General features: G+C 35.4%; 1 protein-coding gene across 7 annotated transcripts in view; it reads right to left on the reverse strand.

Annotated features, from left to right (window-relative positions):
• LOC150081658 (protein pangolin, isoforms A/H/I/S-like) overlaps nt 1–21,302 on the reverse strand; it is a 558,802-nt gene that overhangs the window by 121,025 nt on the left and 416,475 nt on the right. For all 7 annotated transcript variants that reach the window (XM_090379518.1, XM_090379517.1, XM_090379519.1 and 4 more), the window contains one exon: nt 2,318–2,518. In XM_090379518.1, coding sequence (XP_090235644.1) covers nt 2,318–2,518 — 201 coding nt within the window. The remainder of the gene's footprint in view (nt 1–2,317; nt 2,519–21,302) is intronic.

The following is a 21,302-nucleotide window of genomic DNA, read 5'->3' on the forward strand; positions in this document are numbered from 1 at the left end:
ATGTGATGTTAAGATGAACTTTTGTATTACAATTGCCAGGACTCTAGACAGAAATGTAGTGAAGAGTAATGTAGTTTAAATGTCATAATTTCGTGTATATTTAACCTTTCTTGTATATTTTAGACATTCTTTTATTCGCATTTTATGATAATCCCCTGGCATTGTCTGCCGTGAAGGGAATTTGTCACTTACCAATGTACACCTATATTTTAAATTTGGTAGGACAAATAAAGATTTATTTATTTATTTCACCAATCCTTCCCAAAAACTCCTCACTTCACAACCCATCTTATCTTTTCCATACTTCTCCATATCAACATCTCAAAACTTTCCAATCTTCAAATAATTTCCATTCTCAATGTCCATGTGAGTCTCTACTCCTTGAAGTACTATACACCATACCAGATCATACTAATCTTTTCCTTAAACCAATTCCTAATCCCCCACCTAATATTCTCCTTTACTTCTCAAAAGCATTTTTTACCCATTGCTATTCTGGTTCTTATCTGTCTGCTGCTCTTTGCTTCTTCCACCATTAGGTATCCCAAATATCTACTGACCTGTTCTACTCTCTCTCTCTCTCTCTCTCTCTCCTCCTATTTCAGTATATAACTCATGCTTCTCTTTTTCCACTCTCATAACCTTTGTCTTTGCAATATTTATTCTCAATGCAAACCTATCACAACTTTCATTTAGCCTATTTAACAAATTTCTACAATCCTTCCTCAGAATCTGCCACAATTACTATATCATTTGCAAAATTGTCAATAACCTTTTCTCCCCATGTTCACCACATACAATTCTTTATCATCTATATTTCATTTAAAAATATGACATTTTATAATATTTATATAATTTTTAAACTTAAACTTTTATATAATGATTAAACCTAAAACAAGTTTCACCTAATTTCTGCAGTACAAGACTGATTTCTGTCTAGGAAAAGTAATGGAGTCAGTAGTTAAAGAATAATGCAGGCTCATCTTTAGAGGAATATAGTTATACAGCAATTAAACAGCAGGCGCCTCCGTAGCCAGGTGGGCAGGAGCAGTGCATAGCACACTGCTTCTTGATTAGACCGGGGTTTGAGCCCGTGACCACTAAATACGGAGGATGCGGAAAGGTCAGGGAATGACCACCGCATATCCCCCGAGCAATATGGCCTTAGTCGCTAATGCTCCAAACAACAAACAAGAATTACACAGCACGGATATGTTAAGAGGCAGATCTTGTCTGACCGGGTAGTTTCTGGTTGAGAGTAATCTTCTGACACTTTGACCCAGATGATCAACAACCTATGAAGATCTGTAGAAAATTCTCAGAATGTAGCATATTTTCAAAGGAAGTTAGTACCAATCATTCATAATCAGGACAGTGCATACCATTCACTTATTTTAAGAAAATGTTGAGTCATCTCATGAAATGCATATAGATTCTCCAACGATCCAGATACAGTGAAGCCAAAATATATCAGTGTAAAAGTGATTCACATTCAGTGAACCACTTTTACAAGTAAAATGTACTTACAAAAGTGCCCTCAAAATTCCATGAAACATGAGAACAATTAACCAACATGATAATTAAGACATTGAAAATAAGCAAATTGCTTACTTTTATCTGGTTCTATTATAAATAATTTTCTTAATTTTCACATTATTGTAATTAGTTAATTTTTCAATTTATATATAGATTTATATATACCTTATACAAGGTATAAAGTATATATACTTATTTTCCTATTATTTCATAGAAGTTCCATGAAATAATTTTGCAATTTACCAAATGATAAATTTTGTGGTCACATCTATTTGCACTGAATTTCTGTCCATATTCTGTTATGCAATTTGCATAAAAGTTGATTGAATGAAACTTTCAACAGTTACTTTCAATCGGCTAGGCACAGTGTGATATGTCATCCAAATTTTAAACTGCAATTCTCATTTTCACAGAGTGTCCTATAACTTATGAATTATATGTGATATATAAAACTTTGGGTATTAGACTATCCTGTACACATGAAGTAAATTCTAAATACACATCAATGATGGTAATCACTGGCACAAAAAGTTACAAAATACACTGGACCACAAATTATTCCCAAGTACTTAAATATTAGTTTCACAAGGATACTTATGATCTTCCACAAAAGAACTAATCTGTGCAGATGGTACCAGAAACAAAATGATGGAAACTTCATGACTTGTAAAATTAAAACCACCAAAGATAAATATCCTGTTCAAAATAAGAAAGTGGGGACACAACCTAAAATGATTGTGCACAATTACTCTTAGAATAAACAACATTAGGAACTACTTACCTGCTATTTATTTGCCCTAGCTCCTGCTTGGGACTAATCAAAGCAGGTTGGGGAATACAAGGATGTGTTGGAATTCCTGGGTGTGGTGGAATAAGAGTTGGAGGACTAAACCTAGGAAGACTTGCAGTGGTAACTGGGAGACTGGTTGGATAGGGTCCTCTGAAACCCCCTGATGGAATGGGATACACAGCAGGAGAATGCCTAGTACATATACAAGTAAGACAAATAAATGCTTTAAAGATTCATTATTTTTAATTTTAACTGAAAGTGTGCTTAATGAGTTGGAGATAACTTTAACAGATATATTTTTTTTTTTTTGTAGAGGGAAAAATTGAGAATACAGCTGAGGAATTTTTCTCATGTGAAGCACTATATTTATTTATTTTGCCTTATGCAGATAATCTCAATATTTTCTTTCCTTTTATAATTTCATTTCTCCATTCAATGCAGATATGTAAACTCATGTATTTGTTGCCATTATTTGTCATGTAAAGTGACATACATGGCAACGAATGTGTATTCACATACTTCATTGAAATAAAATATAGAGATATTTTAAAGGAGGCAAAATAGATAAATTTAATGCTTTACATGAGAAAAATTCCTCAACTACTGCATTAATAAAAATAAAACTTAACCCTGCAGTGCTTGAGATGGATGGATGACGGCCCCCTCTCCAAAATAACTATTACAAATTAATTGCTGGTTGAATGCTAATGGCTCATACATTAATGTCATCAACGCATCTCATCTTTTGAGGCATTAATTTGAGGAGTGTATTGGACTAAAGGGAAGGAAATATTCATACAGGAATTTCAGTAACATATATAAGAAAAGAATGTCATGCCACTGTTTACAAGTGGAGGAGAAGACCCCCTGTTGTTTACACTGCAATTTATAAGTATCCCTCTCTAGCTCACTTGCATCAGTCTTGGCTAAGCCCCAAGTTGGCAACAATAAAAATAATAAACAAACAAAAAATAATAATAACAAAACAGTAATAATATAATATTATGCTGCAATTTACAAGTGGGGGACAAAACCTCCCATTACTTATGTTAATTATGCTGCAATTTACGGGTGCATTTCATTGACTCACTTGTTTTAGCTAAATCACTGGTTAGTAACATCAAAGATGTCAGTGAACATGTTAGAGGTACAAACAAAATCAAAGTGATAGAAGACACCGAAAGAGGAATGTCTCAGAGAAGACTGGTTGAAAAATACCACTGCTGCAAGACTCAGATCCAGGTCACCTAGAAATATAAGGAGGTGCAATGGTTTGAAAATGCCAACAAAAATCTTCAGAGGGACTCTCATTAAACCATCAAGGAGATCAACGATTCAACTCGTTCGTCGTTCAACGGTGCTCATGCAAGAAATTTGCTGAATAAGTGGACCAATATTAACAGGGAAAGCAAAGAGTTTTGCTAAAGTACTAAACACTGATAATTTTATAGCTAGTAATGGGTGGCTTGAAAAGTTTTGTAATCGAAATAATATTGTGTTCAAGTTTGAGGTGAAAGTATTTCAAATAATCCAGACACAATTGAGGATTGGATTTCAAGATTCATGTATTTGACTGAGAGCTAGAACCAAACAAAATTTTAAATGTAGATGAAACAGCATTTTTTTTTTAATTACACTTTGCCACAAAATCATTAGTTTTAAAAGGGTTGCAATGCCATGGTTTTAAAACAGAGACACTTACAATTTTGTCATGTACAAATGCACTAGGCTATACTGCTAATTATACACAGTGCACTGAGGCCTCACTGCTTCAAAAAAATAAACATGTCCAAACTTGGGGTTGAATGGCATGCAATAAAAATGCTTGAATGAGTAGCAATTTTCACTCAGCAACTATAAAACTTTAATGAGATTAAGAAAGGGAAAATAGGAAAGTGTTACTTTTCTTAGATAATGCACCATGCCAACCAAAAAATATCATATTGTAAAATGTTCGTCTAACATTATTCTAATACTTCAAGTGCCCTACAACCTTTATACCCAAGTGTCATTCAAACTTTTATGCTACGTCAGTGGTGTCAAAATATGGCCCGTGGGACGTATTCGGCAAGTGAATAATTTTTACATGGCCCGTGTGGAAAGTGGACTAAAACAGCATTTTAGAGTAGTGCCACTGCATGTACACGCATGCAAGCATTAATCTCGACTGTATCAAACGTGTAGTCCAGTGCAGTCATGTGTACGTTAAATACAGTTATGTATTTAATCCATTTTTTTAAGCAATCTTTTCATGTTGTGAAATTCCACTATTTTGATATAACTTGTTCATTGTACTGAATTATTACTAATTTGTATTGAATTAAAAAAATTGTCCTTAAAAATGTTCTGCAAGAGGAAAGATGATTTGGAGTGTCGTGTTTTTAATCAAAGGTGGATTGAAGACTATTTCTTCTTCTTGAGTACGATGAAAAAACAGTGTGTTTGAAGTGTAAGGAGAGTGTGTCAGTTTTTAAAGAATATAATTTAAAACGACACTCTGGTTCCAAGCATAAATCTTATGATCAATATAAAGGAATGTTGCAAAAAGAAAATTGTTCAGTTACAAAATGAATTAAGAAAAACAACAAAGAAGCCGAAAACGTATCAGTCAAGAAATTTATCCACTGCAAGTGCCAGTTATCAGTTTCAAATTTCATCACTTTTGAAAGTAAACCATTCAGTGATTGTGAATTTGTTAAATGTTGTTTGTTAAAAGTTGTGGAAGAAATTTGTCCAGAGAAACAAAAAATGATAGAAGACATTAGTTTGTATCGACAAACAATTATGCGAAGAGTAGAAGATATTGGGAAGAATTTGTTTGAACAATTTTTGGAAAACAAATAAAATATCTGTTTAGTTTTTGTGGCAGTGGATGACAATACTAATGAAAATGACACAGCTCAACTTCTTATCTTCATATGTGGAATTAATGATAATTTTGTATCAGTTGAAGATTTTGCTGATCTACAGAGTATGCACGGAACAACTACAGATGAAAATCTTTTGGAAATTTTTGCCAATTTATTGAAAAGTTAGGATTAAATATTAAAAACCAGCGGTAAGAGTCACAACCGAGGGTGCAAAAAATATGATTGGTAAAAACATTAGGCTTATGGGTAGAGTATAAAAGAAAATGATAGATATCCGAGCTGAACCTCTGACTGGAATTCACTGCATTGTGCATCAAGAAGCTCTCTGTGGGAAAATATTGGATCTCCAACATGTTATGAATGTGGTTATTTCAACAGTAAATTTTATAAGATCACATGGCCTTAATCACCATATGTTCCAACAGTTTCTCTCGGAATTTGAAGCTGAATAAGAAGATGTCATTTTATATAGTGCAGTGAGATGGCTTAGCTGTGACAAAGTGTTATATCATCTCTTTAAACTGCGTGATGAAATTGAGAGTTTTATGACAAAAAAGGGAAACTGACAAAACAACTATCAAATATGGAGTGGCTGTTTGATCTTGCATATTCTTACAGACATTTCTAGTCCTTTAAATGCTCTTAATTTAAAACTACAAGGGAAAGGAAAAATTGGTCTCTGATTTGTATGGTGACATCAAATCATTTCAGAATAAGTTATTATTTAAATTCCAAATTGAGCAAGACAATTTAGTTCACTGTGAATGTTGTACCAAGCTAAAAGAGAAACACATATTAACAAAGAATCTTGGCTTCTCATTATTACAATTACTTATTACTTAATTGAGTTTGAAAATCGATTTGCTGATATAAGATCCCATGAAAAAGACAAGCTTGTTTGAGAATCTATTTACTTCTATGACTGAAAACTACAATCCCAGCTTGCAACTTGAAATTATTGATCGTCAAGCCAAAACATAGTTCAAAAATAAGTATATGGACTGCAAAAATAAACTACTTGAATTCTACAGTGCTCTCCCATCTGAAGATTTTCTGCTAATAAAAGAAAATTTCATGAAAATGGGTACTTTGTTTGGATCAACGTGTGTTTATGAGCATATCTGTTCATGCCAAATAAAATAAATATTTAAGAGAGAGCATAACAGATGAGCATCTTCATTCTGTATTGAGAATTGGCATCAAAAATTCTTAACCAAAATTTGAACAATTATCTAAAACACATCCACCCTGAATCATCTCGTTAAATGCTAAGTTTTGTTCAGTAATTATTGTGTATTGTACTTAATAAAATTTTGGAATATTTTCAATTTTAGGTGTATCATATTTATTTATTTACCTTAATATTGAAAATCAGTGATCCTTTTTAGGTTGTAAATTTTCTAAAGTAAGAATTTAAAAGCAAAAGAAAAGTATTAAAAAAAAAAGTATTTTAAAAAAAAAACAAAAGTATATTTTTTTAAAAACAAAAGGAAGTCATATTTTTATAATTTTAATAAAATATAAAAAATATTAACCACTGACATAGATTTGCTGCACATAAAAGCATTTGAAATTTGCATTTTTTTTATATATATAGCCTGAAAATAAAATTTTAAAAAATTACATGAAAATAGAAACTTCTTTTTATATGTAACAAGATATGGAAAAAGGAGTGCAGGAAAAGGTTAGACACCACTGTGCTATAGAAAACAGATTTTGACATAGCAGTGAAAATGGGCTCTGTGGAAATTTCGAACAACTGATAAAGCAAATTAATCTTTGTGATGCTGTTGAATATAGCAAAGAGGTGAGGCAAGTGGCTTCAAAAGATACCATCAAAAAATGTTTTAAATTGCAGAATTAATATAGGAAATACAGAAAATGACGTACATGAGAAATCATCCCTTGAAAAGCAATTAATGCAGATAGGAGAAGTGGCAAATTTTCAGGTAAATTTAACTTTTGAGAATGATGTACAACTGCATGATGAAGTCCTTGAAAATTGGGAGGAAAAACTTTCAATTATCAAATATTAACAACTGCCAAGATATGGAACCAGATGACAGTGGACAAGAGGACAAGTCTATTGATAATGAGGCAAAGAGTGAAACAAGTAATACCATTCAGTGAAACAAGTAATACCATTCAGTGAAAGTTTAACAACTGTTGATGGATTAAAGGCTTTGTCAAAGCAATTAGGAAATTGAAACAATGTTTAAATTTATTATTTCAAGTAGAAGATAATTTGAAAAAAATGAAATTAAGGCAAGAAGTGTTCAAACAAAATAGATGACTTTAACTTCCCTATGGCAACCATAGGGAGGTTAAATGACTCCCCAAATGACTGACTTTCAGAATGCATCAGCGATTGTCTTAGGGGTGGGAGGTTTACTGTATATACTGGGTGGTTATAAAATAAGTTTCCCTATTCAGGAGACCCTAGTGTCAAAACAGTTAGAGATAGCACTGTGAAAATCGATTGGTATGTCATTTAGGGTATGGGGAAGCGATTTGTAGAAGGAAAAAAAAAAATTAGTTCAAAGTTCTGCCACCAGGGGAGAAACTGGCACTGTAAACATGAGATGGAATACTTAACTTAGGATCAGATTTTAATATCAGAACTTAGAAATCTATAAATATTGTTCTATGTGCTTTCCTTCACTTGAGATGACATTCTGAAAACGGAGGACTGCATGCAACACAGTTTCACGTAGCATCTCATTGGGGATGTTGGCTACATGCTGTTTAATGCTTGCTTTCAAATCGACAAGCATCTGTATGACGCCACAGTAAACTTTGTCTTTCAAGTATCCATATGGACAGAAATCACAGGGATTGAGATCTGCTGATCGGACTGGCCAGAACTGCAGTGTCTCTAGAAATGATGCAATCATTTCCGAATGTTGAATGGAGCAGTTCCTTTACTTGTCGACCGACGTGGAGAGTGGCACCATCTTGCATGAACACTATGGTCTCCAAGCATTGCCTTTCTTGCAGAGCGGGAATAATGTGATCCATTAGAAGAGCGCAGTACCGTGCACTAGTTACCATAAATTGCAGAAATTACAGGGCCATGAGGTGTAGACTCTTCAAAGAAAAATGGTCTGATTATAAACTCTGCTGTGAATCCATACCATACTGTAATGTATAGACTTTGTAGTGGTCTTTCATGCACAGCAGATGGACAAGAAGTTACCCATATGCAGCAGTTTTATGCATTTACAGTCCCATGAAGAGTGAAATGTGCCTCATCAGACCACAAGATCATTCGAGCCCATGTATCATCAAGTTCCATACAAGCCAGAAATCACAGAGCAAAGTCTATTCGTTGTTGCTGATCACAAGACTTTAGTTCTTGCAATATGTGAATCTTGTATGGGAACCAGCGTAAAATTATTCGAAGCACTTTACATACAGCAAACCAAGGAAGGTTCAAGTCTCTTGACACACCTCTGGCAGGCACTGCTGACTGGTAGTGTTTCCCATTCTGACCATTGCAATTGCCACTTTATCCACTACCTCCGTTCCAATACGTGGTCGTCCTCTGCCTGGAATTACACCTAATTCCCCGGTCACTTCAAATTTGTTTATTAGTTTTCGAAGCCCCCACTGATATCAAAGGTCCTTTACGCAAACCTTTAAGTTTCCGATATTCATGTAGTGCTGCATTAGCGTTACTATTATTCTGGTAGAACAGTTTACTAAAAGAGCACATTCCTTTTTTGTAAGAGCCATAATGGTTATTGACGGCGGCCTTTCTGCTTTTATCTAACAGGATGTCATTTACGTAAGCAGTGTGTTTTGAAGTAAATGACAACTTTTACATATGTGCAACGCCGTTTTTCCCTGGTGGCGGAAATTTGAACTAATTTTTTTCCTTCTACAAATCACTTCCCCATACCCTAAATGACATACCCACCAATTTTCACAGTGCTAACTCTAACTGTTTGAACACTAGGGTCTCCTGAACAGGGAAACCTATTTTATAACCACCCAGTATATATGCATATACTTGCAAAAGGGTTACCTTAATTCATTAATGCAACAAATAAATCCAAAGTATTAAATTAATAAACAATATTTATTAATTTAATACTTATTTGAAGGGGCTTACAACTCTAGACAGATTTGGGCTATTGTTATTATCCTATATCTTACTTTTGACTTTTCTAACTCTTTCACTTTATTTTTTGCCATTGTTAGAATTATCAAGGCAAAGGATTATCGTTTGCTTACTAAATTACTATTTTTCAACTTTGTAGGGGATTTATATCTAACCATGCTAGCCATTTTCTCCTACTTTATTTCAGAGTTTCATCATGAATAACCTTGATTCACTCCCAGCTTACTGACTGGCTATTACTTGCACACACACCTTCACATACACTTGATGTGCTTGATACAGAAGCCACCCATTTACACACAATTTCTGTTAGGTTTCCACTTTAAAAATTTCACTATGGACCCCTACCATCCCATTCACATTTTATTCAAAACTGTTCCTATCTACAAGTGGACATGCCTCTCATGGAAACGTGTTTCATTTTTTGTTTGTCAGTTTGGTCAACAATAGTCATTATGTATACAAACTAGAATTCTATATTTTATTTTATTTTATTTTATTTTAACTTAATTAGATAGTATGAATCAGAGCTGTACTACTCAATATGTTCTACGTTGATAATAATATTAGTAAAATAATAAGAGGAGTTTACCTAAATATAGTGCAGCGAACAGCCCTTTCCAGCTCATTCCAAAGATGTTCAATAGGATTGAGATCCACCGACTGAGCGGGCCACTGCAGCAAAGAAAAGTCATTGTCATGTTCTGGAACCATTCCATAGTGATTCGGGCTTTGTGCACCGGCGCATTATCCCGCTGAAAGTAACTATCTGACTGAGGATAAACTGTCAACCTGAACAGATGCACTTGGTCAGCAACGATGTGGCATTCAGACATTAATCTATGGGTATCAATGGACCGAATGTGTGCCAAGAAAACATTCTCCACACCATAACACTGCCCCACCAACTTGCGCAGTAGTCGTCAGACATGACGGGTCCATGGACTCGTGTTGTTTTTGCCAAATTCTGAGCCTTCCATCAACACAATGCACCAGGAACTTCGACTCGTCGAACCAAGCAACTGTCTTCCAATCCTCGATAGTCCAGTGCTGGTGTTGCTGTGCCCACAGGAGATGTGCTCTCTTGTTCTTCATTGATAACAAAGGTAAGTGATATGGCCGTCGGCTGTTGTAGCCCATTCGCAACAAAGCGCGACTAGTGGTTTCTTGCGATATTTTGTTCTGCGCATCAAGGTTGTATTCTGATGTGATGTGTGGTCCGTCTGTTTGCTTGCACAATCTAGCAATCCTCCTCTGACCTCTCTCATCAACAATCGATTTTCTTCCACGGGAATGCCATTGAGAGGATGTTTTCTGTTCGTTGCACCATTCTCGATACACACTTGAAACTGGTGTGTGAAAAGTTCAGGAGAACAGCCTTTTCAGAGATGCTTTGTCCAGCAGCACATCTTGCACCTACTACCATGCCATGTTTGAAGTCTGTTAGTTCACTCCTTTTCCCCATTCTTGCTATGGTTTGTATGTTTAACTGATACTAGAAAGGTTGTTCTGCTGCATTTATATCCACAACTGTGGTCATGTGACTTGCAACGTTGTGGGGTGAACCATTTGTGTGCACATCAGGGGTGCACCTAATAAAGTGGCAGCACAGTGCATATTGCATATGTTAAGTGATGTAAAATCTCTCTACCACATTCTCTTAACTTCACGAATCACTTGGAACTCTTTGACCTCCTTTCTTTGAAACTCAACATTCTCCAGTCCAACTTTCTTCAGAGTGAGGTAATTTACCTGGGTAACTTTAACATTCCCAACTCCAGCTAGCTTCTGTTTTCTAATCCCACGCAAAATAAGACTTATTTCATTAAAATTAATACTCCTATTTTAAGAAATTTTTTCTCTATATTTAAAGATACAAATATTAACACTAAGTCATAGATTTCAGTTGCCTATGCAGTGATCCAAGTCCACAGGATATATCTGTATTATGTAATAGAACAAGCTAAGAGAATAGTTTGTTCTATTACATAATAGAATAGAATTAAATATAACTAATAAACAAACTTATCTTCCATGGCATCTAAACCATATGAAAATTTTCTCATTCGTTTCACAAATATACATGATCTCAGTTCAATCACAATAATATCCATTTCCACTTACATTCTTAAGTAAGTAAGCCCACTTCTACGTAAGTTTGCTCCACTTACTTTTTCTGACAGAATCCCAATTATGAGTTTCATCAATTACTGCTCATCTCATTCTCCTAATCATTTGCTGTACAATTACATTTGATTCAAATATGGTACTTGTGCACATGTCCACAGTGATACTGCCTGTCAAAAAATTAGTAATTTAGAATCTCCTCTTTTTGATCTTCTCTGGCTTAAAACATCTTACTCCATTCGGTCAAATTCATCTGTTGCCTCTATCATTCAACCAACTCCAGTAATCACTTTAAACTCTTTCACTTTATTTCTTTGAAACTTGACTTTCTCCAGTCCAACTTTCCAAACAGTGAAGTAATTTTCCTTAGTGATTTTAATATTCACAACTCCAGCTAGCTTACGTTTTCCAGTCATACAGACGCAGCTGGTTGAGATGCTGAGGCATTGCAATTACTAATGACCTTATAAGATTATTCATTTATCTACCAGAATACCAAACAATTGTAACCATACATCAAACACCCCTGACCATTTTCTCATGAACAACAATTACAAGTACACAGTTGAGGTGAGCAATTCTCTAGGAACCTCAAATCACAAACTGGTGATGGTCTCCTTTCCAATGAAACCTTTCTCAAGTGGCCATTCTCCGCCTTGCACTGTCTGTCTTAACAAGAATGCAAAATAGGACTATCAGCAAGATTTCTGTTCTTCTTTTCCTTGGTTGGATTACTGTTTTAAAACTGATAATTTCAATGTTTTCTCAGATCATGTCGGTAAAATTATGCTTGGAGGTTTAGTAGTAGTAATAGTAGATGAAATCTTCATTCCACACAAAGCCAACAAATCACTCCATCTAAACCTTGGTGTTTCAATAAATGTGCTAAGACTGTTAAAGAAAAGAATAATGGCCATAAGCAATTGGCTCGCATCGAAATCTCCAGGTTAATTTTCTGATTATACTAAAGGTCAACAGTTATTAACGAATCCAAAGTACATTTTTAACAGGGCAAAAGTAGAAAACTTGCTTCTTGTCCAACTGGTAGTCAAGCATTCTAGTCTCTTGCCAAATCTGTTGGCATCAACTTTTGCCCATTTATATTCCTTCCTCTGTTAAAACCTGGTGTTTCTATTGTCTCCCCCAGCTAAAGATAAAGCCTACTTACTAGCATCTTACTTTTCATCTCACTCTTGTATTGATGATCTAGGCAAACCATCTCCTGCTATTCCCATTACACTCTGCTCAATGTCTCCTATGGTCTTCTGTCAAAAGAATTTTGAACAAGCTCAATGCCAAGAAAGTTCCAAGTCCTGATGGCACTGCTCTACTTTTTCTCAAAACCATGCTCCTGAGCTTACTGCTGTTTTGGGTCACCTTTTTAAAACTTTCTTATTCCACTGATGTGTTCCCTTCTGCTTGGAAATTTGCTTATATCTAGACAGTTCCCCAAAAGGATAATAAATCCCTCCTATCCAATTACCATCCAATCTCACTTACCTCTACTCTTTTCAAAGTAATGGAGAAATCTGTTAACCACCAACCCCTAAACTATCCTGAACCCTTCTATATGATGAATGAGTGCCAGTAACAATCCACTGGTGATAATATTGATTTATGTTACCCATTCACAGACAAATTCAATAGAAAAGTTTGGCAAAACTCAAACAGTTGTTCTTCACTTCTAAAGCTTCTGATCAAGTTTGGTATAGAAGACTTTTAAACAAGCTTCCATCTTATGGGTTGCCAACTGTTTTTTGCAATTATGTATCCAGTTTTCTCTCTGACAGCTCTCTGCAGGTGATGGTAATTGCTGCTACTAATGCTGGTGTTCTCCAAGGTTCAGTTCTTCCTCCCATACTTTTTCCTCTTCTGTTCCACTGACTGGAAATACTATCCACAGTTTTGCTGATAACAGCACAATGCATTCCACCTTGCAGGTTTGAGATACCCTGCTCAAAAAACTTGCAATCCTTGGCTATCCACTACCCATTCCTTATATGCTGCTTTTCAGGTAATTTTCCAATGGTGCAAAGATAACTTAGTTAATGTCAATTCTTTTCTTCTAAAACTCAGTCCTATCTTATATCTTACAAAAGAAGAGTCTACTGCTCCTAAGCTTACCTTCGATGACAGATTTCTAGAACATATCACATACCTTATTAGAGATTATCCTGACTTTCAGTCTCCCTTGTCATAAGCACATCAGAAATACTGCTTCCTCTGCATCTAAAATACTGGGTTCTCTCTTTCACTCTCAGTGTTTCTTTTCTTTTAAACTACTCACTCTATAAAAACCTGAAATCCACCCTACCATGGAATACCATTCCCACATCTTGGGTAGTGCCCCCGAAACTTCTATCAAGCTTCGTTAAAAAGAGGGCAGTAAGTTTAATTAATGATCCTTCTCTCACAAAGTCTCTCCACTCTCTCCTGTTTCTGCTGCATGCCTTTTCTCTAGATACTTCCACAGTCATTGTCCTATTTTTTTCAAACTGAATCTTATGGACATTTGCTGTTTTTACAAACTTAAACCCACACATGGTATTGGGTACTATAGGTTCTAATACCTTTTTTGTGTTTGGGGTTTTCATAAAACAAAACACACACACACACACACACACATACAAATAAACAAAAAGCCCTTCATTTTCCTTTCAATTACCTGTACAGTAGTGCCTCAATTTACAAGGTTTCACCCATGGTTTGATTAATTTTCTGAGACCCTCTGCCTCAAACTTATGAGATTTGTAATGAGTCTACCAACTGACAAAAAGTTTAAACATGGATTATTGTGCAGGTGCAGAGCCACTTCAGTTCAGTTTATTTACAACCTGGTGTGTTCTTCAGATGTGGTTTGCAGATTCTCTTATATTCTTTAATAGTTTCAATGGATTTATAGTGTTTTTGAAAATAGGTTTTTATAAATATGAGGCCTGTGAATAAAAACTATCAGTACAGTGTTAAAATAAAGTTACACACATCCAGAAAAGTGATTAAAAATTATTCAAAGCAGTAAAAATAGCAAGCTAACAGCTGATATCGCTGAATGTTTAGATTTAGTGTGGACCACAGTTCATAATGTGTTATTAAATAGAAAAATAAATAAATAAAATGAGTTGGCCAAAGTTAGTTCTGTAAAGGCCAAAATAATTCATAAACATGCTGATGTTGTAAAATAAAATTGAGTCAGAATTATCTTTGGGGATTCAAAGAAAGCAATACAAGGAAGGCTACTTAAGTCAAGAGTTAATTAGTGAGAAAGCCAGAGCCATTTTCTCTAGACTTAAAGAGCAGCAATCAGCTATTAATGTGGAGTTTAATGCTAGCAGAGGTTGGTTTCATAGATATAAAATTAGGACAGGATATATCTGCAGTTAAACCTGCAGATATATCCTGTTTATCAGCTGATAAAGGCGATACTTTATCAGCTGATAAACAGCAAGCTGATGAGTTTGTGGCAAGTTTTGATGATTTGGTGGAGGAAACCATGTACTCATCTCACCAGGTATTTAACTTTGATTTTTATAAAGACTTTGTAAGAGATGGATTATTAATTAACCTGACAGCCCCTCTTTTCAAGGAAAAAAATGTTTTGGGAAAAAAATACCTAAAAGAACCTACATTATGGAAGATGAGAAAAAAATTACCAGGTAATAAAGCCTCAAAAGGCAGATTTACTTTGATGATTGGCTCAAATGATTCTGAGGATTTTAAAATGAAACCACTTTCAGTTTATCATTCTGAAAACCCCAGAACAATAAGGCACATCTAGCTGTTATTTTTAAGAGCAGCTGAAATGTATGAGTCACCAGTTATATTTGTAATGACTGATTTAAAAATTATTTTACAACACCTGTGGAAAGATATCTTAAGAGCAAAAACTTAGCACAAAAAGCCATCTTAGTTCTGGACAATGCCCCTGCTCATGGGGAACATCTTCTTACTTTGCCTGGTTTTATCAAAATTAAGTTCCTTCCATCAAATATTACCTCACTGATCCAGCCTATGCATCAAAATGTCAATGCCAACTCAAGCAAAAATAACACAAGCTAACTTTCAAACAATGTTTTCATGCTACTGATGGTGATGACAAACCCACCCTCAAAGAATTCAGGAAATCTCACAACATCAAAGATGCCATACATAATGTTGCAAAAACTTGGGTGGATATGAGCACTAAATGTCTGACATCAGGAGGGAAAAATTTGTGGCCTAACATTTCTGCAGATTTTCAGGGATTTCAGCCAGAGGAATAGAGGATGGAGGAACAAGAAGAAATTCTGCAGCTTGGTGAAAATCTTGGTCTGCAGGTAACAGCTGACAATGTAGATGAGCTTGTGGGCTCTCATTCTTCTGACATATCTGAGGAAGCTATTGAGTCTGAATCAGAAGAAGTTCCCCAGCCTGAGTCAAGATTAACAGCAGAAAATATTAGAAAGGTCATTACATTAGCAGAACAGTTAAAGACAATGCTTAGAAAAATAGATTTACTCCAGGACAGGGTTTTTTTTGCATGAGCTTGTAAAACCCAAGAACATTAAGTCAGATTCTTATTTCAGAGACCACTACTTAGCCACAAAGCAGCAATAGCCTCAATCTTCAATGTCAAAATTATTAATTTATATTTTAAACATAAATAAATTATATTACTTTTTACCACAAAAAAAAAACTATACGTTTTTGAATTTCTGAGCTTCCTTGACCCTCATTAAGTCATTAGGTCATTAAGAATTAAGGACCCCCAATTACTTGACTTACAAGAGTTTCGAGATAAGAGATGTTTTTCTGGAACCAATTAATCTTGTAAGTTGAGGCATCAGTGTAATTCATGTACCTTAACTGAATTAATAAACAATATACTTCTTAATCCAGTAAGCACTGTAACTGCAAGAGATAAAAGTTCTACTATTTATTTATTTTTTAATGAAAACACCAAACACAAATGGTATTACAACCTATAGTAATTAGTACTGTGCATGAGTTGAACGTTGAGAAGTCAGAAAACACTTGTTGACGTTAGATTGAAATTCTGCAGATTGTAATTTCAGAAAATACATGTGAAGGAAGGTTGTTCCAGAAAACAGAAGCTGAAGAGATAAACGACGAAAAGAAAAGTTGGTTCTGTAAGTTTGAAGCTGGATAGTAAATGGATGCTGACTGGTTGCAGCATGTCTTCGGACTGGTTTGAAAGACAGTGGGCAAATTATGGATAATAATTCAGAAGAACACTGCACATGGAAGTATCTATAGAAAAGGCATGCAGCAGAAGCAGATGTCAATGAGATCGAGAGTGGAAAGACTTTGTAAGAGATGGATTATTAATTAACCTGACAGCCCCTCTTTTCAAGGAAGTCTAGGATTCTAAGAGAAGTTTTGGTAGCATCACAATAAATGAGGAAACGAACTCCATGGTGGTGCATATTTGAAATGTGTATAGTGAGTAGTTGTTTAGAAGAAAAGTAATGCTGAGAGCGAAAGAAAAAGCCCAGTTTTTAGGCACAGAGTAAGCAATATTGTGGTGTGCTTAAGCCAGGACAGATTAGAAGTCAGGGTAATCAATCCCTACTAGAGATATGTCATACTGTCTAGACATCTGAGCATCCTTGAAGATAAGCATAAGTAACTCCTTTTCATAAGATACTAGACAGGACTGGCTGAGTTCTTAGGACTGAAATTAAAAGTCAACTTTGCCCCACTAGAGATCAGAATTTAAGAAACTGGTAGTGGATATTCAAAAAAATGAAGCTGTTTTAGCAGGGCAAGGTCCCTCACACTGGAAAGTGGAATGCAATGTGCTATCATCAGCAAAACTATGGAGAGGATTTCTGGTCAGTAGTAGAAGGTCATTGACACACAAGAGGAAAAGAGTGGAAGAAAGAATGAACCTTGGGGAACACTAGCATTAGTAGAAAAGTCAGAAGACAGAGAGTCATCTACCATCACCTGCTGAGAGTGGTTTGAGAGGAAACTGGACACCCAATTACGCAAAAAATAGTTGGCAATCCATATGATGGAAGCTCGTTTAGAAGACCATTATGGCAAACAAGATCAAAAGCCTGAGAAATGTCAAGAGCAACTGCTTGAGTTTCACCAAACATTTATACTGAATTTGTCCACAGATGGGTAACATAAGCCAATATATCTCTGGTGGGCGGAATCCATACTGGCGATCACTGATCAGATGGAAAGTTTCGAGATAGTTTAAGAGTTGGTTGTTGATTGATTTCTTCATTCCTTTGGAAAGATAGGGTTAAGTGCAATGGAATGACAATTGGATGGGAGATTTGTCATCCTTTTTAAACTGGTTCAATGTGAACAAATTTCCAAGCAGAAGGAAAAACACCAGTAGAGTAAAAGAGTGTGAAGAGATCTGACACACACCTGGAGCAAGCTAAGGAGCACAGGTTTTGACAACAAGTGGAGAAATTCCACAAAGAGCTGGAGCTTTCTTGACATCAATGATCACTATTACTATCAAGACTGTTCAAAATTCTTCTGACATCCTTTTGATGGAAGATCACAAAAAGTAGTGCATGGAGTGTAATGGGAATGAGTAGGAAGTGGTTTACCAAGATCATCAATACAAGAGTTAGAACAAAAGTAGAATGTCAGTAAGTCAGCTTTATCAAAATATCTTTAGCTGAGGAGGAAATAGAACCACCAGGTTTTAACAGAGGTGGGAGTACAGCTGATCAAAATTTGCAACCAATGGCTTTGGCAAGAGACCAGAATGCTAACTACATTTGGACAAGAAGCAAGTTTTTTTACTCTTATCCTGTTTGAAATCAAGTTTGGACTGATTAATTACTGCTTTACAAATGTTGCAAGTTTTAGCATACAGAGAAAATGCACTGGAGATTTGGATGTGAAGCAATCATGATATGTAACATCTTATCTTGAACAACCTAAGCACATTTACTATAAATTTATCCAAGGTTTATCAAGATTTTCAGCATAATTAAACTCCGGTTAATACAAGAGTTAGAAGAAAAGTAGAATGCTAGTAAGTTGACTTTATCTTTAGATGAGGAGACAACAGACCCATCAGATTTTAAGAGAGGTGGGAGTAAAATTTTAAAAAAATAATAATAATTAAAAAATAAACTGCAGCCATTATCAACCCACTGCAGGATGGAATCCTACTCGACAATTTATGCTGAGGGAAATGGACCATAATCTGCCATTCTGGTCCAGTGCAAGTTGGCAGATCTGCAACCAATAGCTTTGATGAATGACGAAATTTTAAAGTGGATTGTGGAATAAAAGAATTCATCTCTACAAGAATAATTTCACTGACACAATCTGAGCAAACATTGGCATCGGATTTAAAACAGTAATCCAACCAGGATAAAAGAACAGAAAAATCAGAGATGATCCTTTTGAATTCCTGTAATGCCAAACAACACAAAGCTGAGAATGAACACAAGAGAATGGATTTTTCTCCAGCTCCAATGGAGAAGGATCCATTGGATCATCACCAAGTTATGATCTTAAATGCCTAGAGGACAACTCACCTTGAACATATGCTTTTATTTGAAGGGTTTTTTGTGTGAAAAAGATCAAAAAGAAAGAAAGTCAAAGAGTTCAGTGATTATTGGAGTTGGAGAGTGATAAAGACAATAGATGAATTTGATGGAATGGGCTAGAGAGACTTTTTAGCCAGAGAAGATCAGAAAGAGGATATTCCAAATTACAAATCTTTGACAAGGAATATCAGAGTGGACATATACATAAGTACCATCTTTGAAGCAAAAGGAATCAAACAAAAAATAATTAGGACAACTGAGATGAGCAGCAGCAATGGATAATTGGGTCTTCAGAAGAAGTATGTGAGGCTTGTCAGACTATAAATGGAAATCAATATCATTGAGATTGGAACTGAGACCACGTATATTTGTGAAATGAATGAGGAAGTAACATAAGCCAATCTATCACTGGTGGGCAGAATCCATACTGGTGATCACTGATCAGATGGAAAAAGGTTTAGATCTTTTTGCAGTTAAGTTTGTTCTATTAATTTGACTATTCATGGTGCATTCAGTAGATAAAGTAAAAGTAAAGAAAGGGACATGTATGAAGTAACGAAATTTTTGGACATGGCATATACACAGTGAGAATGTACCCAGCTCCTCAACATAACGTGGTCTCGACAATGCCCCCCTCCGCCAATATCCACTAACTACTTGCACTCACTCTAATCTCTATCTGGCAGAGTAGAGGCAGTGAGATTACATACTAGCTGGTCCTGATGCTTTCTAGAGAGTTACCAAAAGATTCAGTCTGGTGGACTATCTAACATTCAACCTGCAAACACCATTTTAGAGCTATACCCTTGAAATGTAAGGAAAATTAGATCTCACCATGATACCCATTATAATCTCAAAAGACATCAATCATATTGCATAATGGAAGAGATGGACACTGCCAGAGCTTTGCCCTGAAGATTTAACATGGATTTCACACTTCATTGATTGATTGATTGATTTGGGTTTTATTGGCGCACTAGCAACTAAGGCTATAATGCGCCAAGACCAGGTAATATCTAAAAAATTTAACATCTCGGTGACCTAATTAATTAGGCCACCATGTCCAGATCTGAAAACATAAATAAACAACAATAACATATAAATTTTAAATACGATTAAAAACCTTTATTGCTTTTAAAAAGCTAAAAATAGCAGACACATTGTCATTGTCGGATAAAATCTGACTGAGTGTATAAGGCTCAGTCAGATGATTAAAAGCGGTAAAACGGGTACTGCTAAAATCTGGACAGTCAATTAAAAGGTGTCTGATCGTTAAGATTGTGCCACAGGACACACACATAGGAGGGTCATCAGCCCTCATTTTCACACTTCAAGCCTCCAATAAGAAAAGCGGTGATATTACACCGGTTGATGAGAATCATCAACCACCATGAATTGCCTACTGGCACAGAGGGGGTGACAACATTCCTCTGTGAGGTGTGGACATCACACTGCTTATGTTGGTTCACACTGGATGACCTTCTCCAGTATACTAGGTACAGTGTTTCAGAAATTGCATAATGAGTGCGGGTGGCGGATTAGGTGTATACTCAAGGTTATTAACAGTTCCATCATCACGAAGATGCAAACTGGTAAGATCACACAGAACGATCGAACTTCACTGAAATTCAATCTCCTTGACTCACAAGCATTACCTGAATATCAGTTCCATCAGCATTTAAGACTTGCAGGAAGCAAGTCCTAGCTTGTCATATTTGAGAGAACTAAGCAACAAAAGAATTTATAAAAATTAATTAAATGTTTTAATGAAGTTTTTAAATGTTGCTATAGATATAAAAACATCATCTTTTTCATAATCAACAGAGTAAACTTGATTTTTTTTTTTTTTTTTTCATAATTAAATGTGCTAAGTGAAATTTTAATAATGGTTTTTGTGTATACAGTTACAATATTTGAAAAGAACCACCACCATTCTGACTTTTCATGATTTCTATGTTATATGAAAGTGTTACACAAACACTTTCATATAAACAAAAATCATGGTTTTATTAGGTTTCAGACTGCAATGGCTAGATTTGTTAAATGCTCTCCAGAGTCCTGAGTTGTAGATCCTACACTGGTCCAAAGCCAGTCTCCATCAGCATTTTAGACTTGCAGGAAGCATTAACCCAGAAGACAGGCAAAAGCTGATTACAAGAAAGCACTAGCAAAAAGAGCTAAGAATGGGGATAGGTAGTTCTTTTCATGTGTAAATACAAAAAATAAAAGAGTGAATTAAATAGGTCCCTATTCAGATTGCTATAAAATAAATAATATAATAATCTCAGAGAAGTTTGTTAGAAATCTACTGAAGGCGAGGCTGCAGG

This window comes from Mastigoproctus giganteus, chromosome 8, assembly GCF_048544385.1.
Source record: "Mastigoproctus giganteus isolate SK-2022 chromosome 8, ASM4854438v1, whole genome shotgun sequence".
Lineage (NCBI taxonomy): Eukaryota > Metazoa > Arthropoda > Arachnida > Uropygi > Thelyphonidae > Mastigoproctus > Mastigoproctus giganteus.